Below are 9,424 nucleotides of genomic sequence, written 5' to 3' on the forward strand. Positions count from 1 at the left end.
CTGACATGAGTCTTTTTATAGTTTATATATGACATATCTATTTTTGATGTTGTTAATAGTTTATATAGGACATATCTGTTTTGACACTGTTATTGTTTTTAGAATGATATATTGTTAATTTGTCCTCATCATTTATTTATTTCCTTATTTCCTTTCCTCACTGGGCTATTATTCCCTGTTGGAGCCCTTGGGCTTATAGCATCTTGCTTTTCCAACTAGGGTTGTAGCTTGGCTATTAATAATGATAATAATAATAATAATAATAACAATAATAATCACGAGGAGCCTTTTAAAGCAGTCTGTGAAGTCTATAAAATTAAAATTGATAATAGCGAGATTACTGGAGCACTTTGTAATAGTGCTCCTAGAAACCTGGACATAAATCGCTCCAATGACTGGCATCAAAACAAGTCTATGGACCCAAAAACAAACTTAATAAGAGAAAGAAAGCCTAAACCACCAATGTACATTGTAGCAACATCAAAGAGAGAAGAATACAACTATCTTCAACTTAGTAAAGTAATACAACAGGAAGTAGGCACTATAGAGCTTGGGGGCATTTTTAGATTTGGCAAGAAGTCCATTTTAATTCATGCCAAATCTAGAACACAATCTTCTTCTTCTTCCCAGCTGGTTCCCATTTTTATATGGGGTCGCCGTTGCTGATGAGCCGTTTCCATCTTTTTCTATCCTGCGCTTCTGCCTCATCAATCCCCTTCTCCTGTAAATCTCCTCTTTCTTGGTCTCCCTCTTCTTCTTCTTCCTTGAACCTCCATCTCCATAGTATGTCTGCCAACGTGGTCCTCATCTCTCCTCATCAGGTGTCCATACCATCTCAGCCTCCCTTCTAGAACACAATCTATTATGCTAAAAAATATAAAGATAGAAGAAAATTTTATGGTAGACATCAAGTTGCATTTGAATTTTTGTAATGGTAGAGGTGTTATTTTTTATAAAGATCTTTATGAATTTAATGAAGAAGAAATATTAGATATTTATATTTTTTTTTGCATATTTTTATGTTTTTGAGAAACTTCAGGCATTTTCCAAAATAATGAGACAAACCTGACCTCTCTATGACAAAAAATAAGGCTGTTAGAACAATTTAAAAATATATATATAGCACAATATGCTTTTAAAAAAAAGAAAAACCAAGTGGTTAAGGGTTGGAAAGTTCCAAATAACCTTGGGGTAAAAGGGTTAAGGTGGGCGTACACTGGTCAGTGGGGGTGGTTAGCCCCTCTCACCGGCGACTCCAATGCCTGGCGTCATCCATTACCAGCAAATATGAGCGACTTACAACCGGATCATTGGAGCCCGACTCTTAACAGACTTGGTCTGCACCCAATGGGGTCTGCCCGAGAGTGATGGCATCTAAATTGGCACAGATTGAGATGGAATGCCGTCCATCCCACACTGTGCCAAATCCAAAGAAGCAGCCAAAGCATAATCAAACAAGCCAAACAATATCGAGCCCAAAAGGATGAGATAGGAGAAAAAAAGAAATGACCAAAAGGAAAAGAGAAAGGGCTGACTGATTTAGTTGGATCAACAGTTGGGCGCTGAGGTCCAGTATGAATATTATTATTATGTTTGTTGGCCGTTTTCCCTGTAATTATGATATACTGTAATCTAAATAAACAAGAACATTATGGCCAATTAAGGGCGACAAAACCGCCATCATTACTCTAGAAAAATGAATTAGAGCATTTTTAACACCGACAGTAAGAAAATTAAACTGAAATAATTGATCGTTAGCTATAAATACCATTTTACATTTACTGTTTTCCTGAATTTGATAGTATCCAGATTTTAAATCAACAGTTGTAAAATATTTGCTATCCCGTACTTTCACAAGTAATTCTTCGATTGAGGGTAATGGGAATGCATTATCCTTAGTGACTGCATTCAGCTTCCTATAATCAACACACAATCTTATCGAGCCATCCTTTTTCCTAACAGCTACAATTGGAGAAGCCCGGGGATTCGCTCTCCTCAATTACCCGTTGTCCCCTTAATTTATTAATTTCCCTTTCTATCTCACCCTGGAAATGAATGGGTGCCTTATGAGGCCTTGACCTGATCGGCTTCGCCTGCCCAGTTTCAATGCTAAAGGGAAATTGATCAATCCTCCCAGGTGGCTCATCTCCAATTGCAATTACATCGGAATGATTATTGACAATGTCACTAACTACAGGCTGATTTTCTGAGGGACATAATTTTCGCGCTTGCATAATCAAATTCTGAGTGCGTTTGTCTGCGCGGGCTGGAGTTGTGGCTCCCAACATCCCATTATAAGCAATTTTGCATAACTCTTAATTCACTCACACAATCACATCCTAACACAACTTTTATTTGACAAATTAACTATCATTATATCTGCTCTGTTCTCTTTAATTTCTGTCAAGCCCTGTAATATCATATGGGCCCAATTGTCATGGGGTTTAACAACTACCTCGGTTCCTTCCGCAAGAGGGTGACACAGAGTCACAGATATGCTCGTAAGGGTCTGGGGGAGAGAGGTACAGCTGTTACCGTACTTAAATGTCTCTCCGAGCTAACACACGCACTTGACTTTCTATCAGCAAAATGTACCCTCCTGCTTTTACTGTTGGTGTATCTTTTCACCCAAAAATGCAAATTTGATAATTAGATATAAAGTCTATAGCTAGGATAGCCTCAATTCCTGGAATTCTCAAAGTGGGCAAGACAAAAAAATCATGTGTGAACTTCACAGACCCCACCTTAAACTGGATGATTGATGTATGGTTTATGTGTAGTTTATTTCCTCCTGGCGTGTCAAGAACAATGGATGCCGCTGGCTGTAGTGGATTTGAGGAGAATTTTTTTTCAATCGATGAAACACTGGCTCCCGTGTTAATCAGCGCTCGGATGGATTTATCTTGCAGGTCGATCCTAACTGCTAACATTCCCAGCCGGCCATTACAAGATATGGGACACGGGCCGATGACCTCAGCTGCCATGCCGCTGCCCCCTGCTCTTCTCCTCAGTGCTGCGGGGGTGAGGTCGGGGGTACCGATGGAGGTCCCGGTGCCAGCTCTGTCACGTCTGTTGTCACTGCTTTCTCGGCCACTGCTTGTGATGTCATGCGGGGAGGGGCATCGAACTCCCTCGCCTCCCCCTTCCTGTTTTCTTTTCTTCGGATGTTGGGCAGGGGGAGGTGTGCGTGTGCCCCAGCCCGCCCGCCCTGGGCATTTTTTGCTGGGCACTCTCGAGAGAGATGACCATAGGTCTGACTAAGTGTAACAGCAGGGGAATCCTTGGATGGGGGACTCCACTCATCGGTACCCCTCTCACCCACAGTGCCAACTTCTCGGAATCTGCCCCGTTATTCCCAGTCCTTTTTTCTTCTGGCAAATTATTTAAAATGTTTTGTATCTCACTCATTACGTCTGCTAACAAGCGATTGTCATCGAACAAATAACCACATAAATCGGATTTACTAATCTGCGAATATGTTTACGGGCAATTGCCTTTTTATCACCTTCTGGGAGATTGACATTCAGTGTAGCAAACGAATCGCAATCCCGAAAAATGCGAGTTGCAAAACTAAGAACGGATTCACCTTCCCGTATTTTGGGTTTGTAATTTTCTTTTAGGTCTCCCTTTCTCGCATCAGGCAAGGCATACTTCTCAATTAAACGTCGTTTTATTTCAGTATAACTTCTTAAACTTTCTTGTTGCCAACACATTACTTCCATTGCCGGAGCATCTTTCAGCAATCTAATTATTTGAATTGCTTTTTCTCTTTCCAACCACCCATATGTAGCTACTTCAAAGTCTCTCAAAAACACTTCAGTTGATTGAAAACCTTCTTTAGGCCGTTGATCATCGAAAGGCCTAACACTTGCCTGGAGTTCTGGCAACTTTCAAACTACGATTTGCGTATCTTTACTCAGCTGTGCATGTGTACTTTCACTTTTGTGCATTTGAACTTCGTTTTTGTACGTCGGATATGCTGTAGTTGCACACCGCTCCTGTTCTTGTTCCACCACCAATCTGTTAATTAACTCTTCCAACTGTTTTAACTTATTTTGCAATTCTTGCGTTCTAATTTCCTGTCAGTGTTCTTCATCAGGAACACTATATCCCACTGCTCCTTCATTCTCATCCTCTGCAGCAGCAGTATCTGTTACTTTGTGTATCTCGGCATCTTGAACTTTTATTCCACCGGCTCAAAGAACAACTTCACTCACAGCATACACAAACGGAAACGTGTTTTTTTTTTTTTTTTTTACACCTGACACCAATATGACCCATGCAGACAGATAATGAGACGTCGGCATATGGGTTGTCTTCATTTATTACAAAAGGTTCGTTCGTAAGTACACTATACACAACTACCCTCTCAGGTGAGGGACTTGTCAACTCGAGTGCTCACCGGCAACTAACTTCTGCCTTCGTTCCTAAAATGCAACCTTTGCAAAACATGCTGACACAGGTTTTTGTGGAATACTCATGAATATTGAGTTCATTTACCTTGATATAAAACACACACATATACTGTGTGTGTGTATATATATATATATATATATATATATATATATATATATATATATATATATATATATATATATATATATATATATATATACGTTACGTTATTGCTGTCCTTCGAATCAAAGACGACTTCTGCTTCGCTGTGATGGGGATGAAGTTATATCTGTTGTCGTTGGTGCCATCTTGCATGGCTGTGAAGACCAATTCTGGATCCACACACTCTGCCACACAACTGGCAAGTCAGGTCTGGGTTGACTGGGGGTATCCGATCTCGACGGTTTTGTCTTCTCTCCCTGCGCTGTTGTCTTACCTGGTTCCGGGTGTCTTGAACTTGATTGACTCCAGCTTTACAGAGTGAGCGCCATAGTGGTCTGTCAGAGGCGTTCATTTCTAGTTGCTCAGGTTGTATGTTGCACTTCTTGAGCGTAGCTTTGATGTTGTCCTTGTACCTCTTTTTCTGACCCCCTGGATTACGCCGTGCTTCAGGGAGCTGACTGTAGAGGACCTGGCGAGGAAGGCGATGTTCTGGCATACGGATGACGTTGCCGATCCACCTGAGTTGTTTTTCTGTCAATGTGGATTCTATACTCAGCAGGTTTGAACAATGGAGAATTTCAGAATGAGGTACTTTGTCTTGCCATGTGAGCCCTAATATACGCTGAAGACAGCGAAGATGGAATGCCTCAAGTTGTTTTACATGTAAACGGTAAGCCGTCCAGGATTCTGCTCCATATAGCAAGGTGGACATGCAGACAGCTCTGTACACAGCTACTTTAGTTTCTGTCTTGAGGTGGTGATTTAGGAAGACTCTGGACCTGAGTCGGCCGAAAGATGCGGAGGCATGATTTATCCGGGCAACTATTTCCTCATCAATTTTGTGGTTTTTGGTGAAGATGCTTCCAAGGTAGATGAAGCTATCAGCTTGTTTGATGGCTTCCCCATTCAGATGAAATACTGGAGGATCTCCTGCAATTATTTGCTGGGATAGGATTTCAGTTTTGTTGATGTTAACTTTGAGCCCATGGCTCGGTAAATTGATGAGACAATGGTAAGGCTGCGTTGGAGGGCATCTGGTGAGTGAGCCACTAGAGCGCAATCATCTGCATATTGGAGTTCCATTAGGTGTGTCATTGTTGTTTTTGTCACAGACTGGAGGCACCTAAGGTTGAATAAGTTTCCGTCTAGTCGAAACTGCACTTTCAATTGATCTTCGTTGACTTGTTGGTGGCTCAGGAGGGTGACTGCAGTGAGGTAGATGTTGAATATCACTGGAGCCAGGTCACATCCTTGTTTTACTCCAGTTTCTACCCTGAAAAGTTGTGATTTACTACCACCCATACTTATACAGGCTTGCATATCATTGTGTAAGTTCCTTAGCATGTTAAGGAATTTCGGAGGTACTGTACTCCAAATTTAGAGAGAGCAGTCCATAAAAGGTCTCTGTTCACCGTGTTGAAGGCTTTTGTTAGATCGATAAAGGCTATGTGAAGATCACGGTTTTGCTCATGGCATTTCTCTTGTAGTTGTCGGGCCACGAATATCATGTCACAAGTACTGCATTCTTTACGAAAGCCACATTGCGTCTCTGGTAGTACATTTTCTGAAATGTGTTTGCAAAGTCTTGCAAGCATTATTATTGCCAGGATTTTACTTGCAATGCCTAGCAAGGTGATGCCTCTGCTATTGTCACAGAGGGAATGGTCCCCTTTACGTTTGTAGATGGTAACAATGTCTGAGACAAGCCACTCATGGGGGACTTCTTCCATTTTCCAAATAGAGAGAATAAGGTTGTGGAGATGTTGATGGAGTAAGTAGCCCCCCTCCTTGAATAGTTCAGCTGGTAGACCATCAGGGCCGGGGCTTTTGTGGTTTACATGGCCCTTATGGCTTGTATTCAGGAAAATGCAGAAGAAACTCTTGGCTTCTCCACACGACGTCATCAAGATTGATTTGATAACAACGCTGATGGTATACATGACCTAATCACAGCAAAAAATAAAGCGCACGATGCATGGCTCTCACAACCTACTTCTGTAGCTCTCAAAGAAAACTTCCAACAGCTAAGATCAGAAGTGCAGTAAATACTCAGAGACATGAAAAATAACTGGTGGAATGACCGTGCAAAAGAAACTCAATCATACGCAGATGCAAATGATCAACATGGTCTCTACAACTCTATTAAAATTTTATATGGCCCAACGAAAAGTAGTATGACTCCTGTTTGTCTCTAGAAGGAAACCTCCAGATATAAATTTCCAGATATAAAAGGCAACAAACAGTTGAGTTTCATATGTAATAGATATCAGGTTATTGCAAATGTGGTTTTGCTTACTGTATTAAATGCTATAATATTGTTTTATTACAGTATTTCTTTATCTTATCCTTGTTATTTCTAGTTTGATTTGTATTTGTATCTCTGAATGTTTGTAAGTTGGGACCTTCTGTATTGTCAGTTTGCAACAATTTATTTGAGGAATTGTGGTACTGAACAGTATACATTAACGCTAAGATTAAGATGTGTTTTCATTTCAGAAACATCACGAGAAACATCTCCGGGATTCCAAGGAGGCTAAATAACACAATTCAAGCTAAAATATTCAATATAGATAATTATGTTTTCGTTTTCACTATTTGTAATTGTAGTCTTTAAATAGCTGAAACAAAGAGGATCATATTTTTTCTGATATGTTGAAATTTTTGTGGATTTTTGTTTATGAAATGATGCTTTGTAATAGAGTAGCTGCATAATTTTACTTCCTTTTTTTTTCTTTTTTTTTTTTTGACAATTTTGTTAATGTGTGCATAAGGGAAAGTTCATGAAATTGAGCATATATTTTACATAAAGAATATTGAAAGTGTATATACATTGTTTGATTAAGCACAATAATATCCTGTTATGGGTTTAGTGTGGAACACCCGTAAGTCGGAGAGCCTGTAAACCTCTTATAGATGTAATAATTTTTTTATAAACCTTGACTTTAAAGATCATACCAGCTGCAGTATTGTTCACAAGTAAGTAGAAGGGGTTTTCTCAAATTATTTAATAATTCCCTTGCTATCAGACCCCATCTGCACCAATTCAAGGTCTTTAGAGAGTGCTTTCTACCCCTAGCTGCACTCACTTCTTAGCCTTCAGTTATACTTCTGTCCAAGCTTCATTTCTTCCATCTTTTTTTCCATTCTTATAATCAATTAAAATAGAATCAAAGCAGTACCTGCCGAACGATTTTACCTATCTTTCTTATCACTTTGTGATTTTACATAACTGTAATATGTAATGAGATTTTGGCTATTGGGGTTAAGAGGCAATTATGTACAAAGCTGTAATTTGTTCTTTAAGACGTAAAACACTACAGTACTGTACTCGTGAATTTAATTTCAATAGCCAGAATTACATCTTGATTATTTGGGTTAAATCTATAGAGTTCTTTGATTGCTATAAGAAAATAAAAATCAATTTTGAAAATACTGTGTCAATCAAGACTGATTTACAAAGTTGGATTTGGTCTCAGATTAAATCAGTTTAAACATGGACTGGGATGCAGTGAGATAATTTGGAAATAGATTTAGTGTCACTAAAAACGTATATTGGATCGAATGAAGCAAATTTAAAATCAACTCCCTAAATATAGGCTGGGAATGCAGTTGAAAGTAAAAATAGTTGAAGCTGTTTCAATGAATTTTATTAATAGTATATGAGACTATTTGTTGCTGTCTCACAGGATTTTTTATACAGGAGAGGGGGTTCCCAGCCCCCTCGTCCCGTCCCTTTTAGTCGCCTCTTACGACACGCAGGGATAACGTTGGCGCTATTCTAATTGTTTTATGCCCCCGCGGCCACAGAGTAGAGGTCCCCTTTTTTGTTTTGTTTCTTGTTGTTGTCGGCTACCCCCCAAAGTTGGGGGAAGTGCCTTTGGTATATGGATGGATATGAGACTATGAAGAAAGGGGGAGGATGGTGGACTACTTCGGAAGAAATAGGACGAATCAAAGTGCTTGATAGAGGCATTGGAAGAGGTGTTGAAAAATAAGGGTCTTAAAGACCTTGAAGAACCAGAAGGTAAGAGATTTTTAGATATATGAAATAGCTAATGGTGTGTAAGTTTTCTGCACATTGGCTTCATAAAAGCGTCAGTAATCCCATAGTGGGTTGATGCTGCCAATCAAATTTTACAAGTGGAAAAAAAAATCCATTTTAATAACATTCTTCTTTTCTGCCTTGAAAGATAACTTGATTGATAAACTTGAAAAAAAATCCCAAGTGGAAAAATTATTTAACCCTCAAGTATGACCTTGGCCGCATCTGACTTCTTGACTTTGTTAGTGGAACAAACATTACAAATATAAGGTTCCCAATTATGGCTAAAAATTCATTGTCGTGAAAAATTATATTTTCCTTATAAAATAAATTTTTGAATATACTTACCCGGTGAATATATAATAGCTGACGTCTCCGACGGCCCGACAGATTCCAAAAACTCGCGAGCGATCGCCATGAAGGTTGCGGGTGTGCCCACTAGCGCCGACTATCGGCCAGATACCGCATATACTTCTCAACCACTCCAGTTCTTCTCAGTCCGCTGGGTCTCTATCGGAGAGGAAGGGAGGGCCTTTAATCTTATATATTCACCGGGTAAGTATATTCAAAAATTTATTTTATAGGGGAAATATAATTTTTAAATATTAAACTTAGCCGGTGAATATATAATAGCTGATTCACACCCATGGTGGTGGGTTGAGACCAGTATTAATACAATAAAGGCATATATGCTCAAGAGTTTTTTGACAAATATCTCATAAAAAACCAACTTAAGTATAGGTACCTGGTAAGGAAGCTGACTGACGATTACTCTGCCTTGTTAGTCCGCTTTCCTCACGAAGCCCAGCCATCCTCTCAGAATGC

The 9,424-nt window shown here is 39.5% G+C and overlaps 1 protein-coding gene across 1 annotated transcript in view; it reads left to right on the forward strand.

The window, feature by feature from the left end:
* LOC137649724 (uncharacterized) overlaps positions 1-7,381 on the forward strand; it is a 31,985-nt gene extending 24,604 nt beyond the window's left edge. Inside the window, exon 4 of the mRNA XM_068382682.1 lies at positions 7,054-7,381. Within this exon, the coding sequence (XP_068238783.1) occupies positions 7,054-7,171 (118 nt within the window). The 3' untranslated portion in view covers positions 7,172-7,381. The remainder of the gene's footprint in view (positions 1-7,053) is intronic.
* Positions 7,382-9,424: the final 2,043 nt, after the last annotated feature.

This window comes from Palaemon carinicauda, chromosome 11 (genome assembly GCF_036898095.1).
Source record: "Palaemon carinicauda isolate YSFRI2023 chromosome 11, ASM3689809v2, whole genome shotgun sequence".
Classification (NCBI taxonomy): domain Eukaryota; kingdom Metazoa; phylum Arthropoda; class Malacostraca; order Decapoda; family Palaemonidae; genus Palaemon; species Palaemon carinicauda.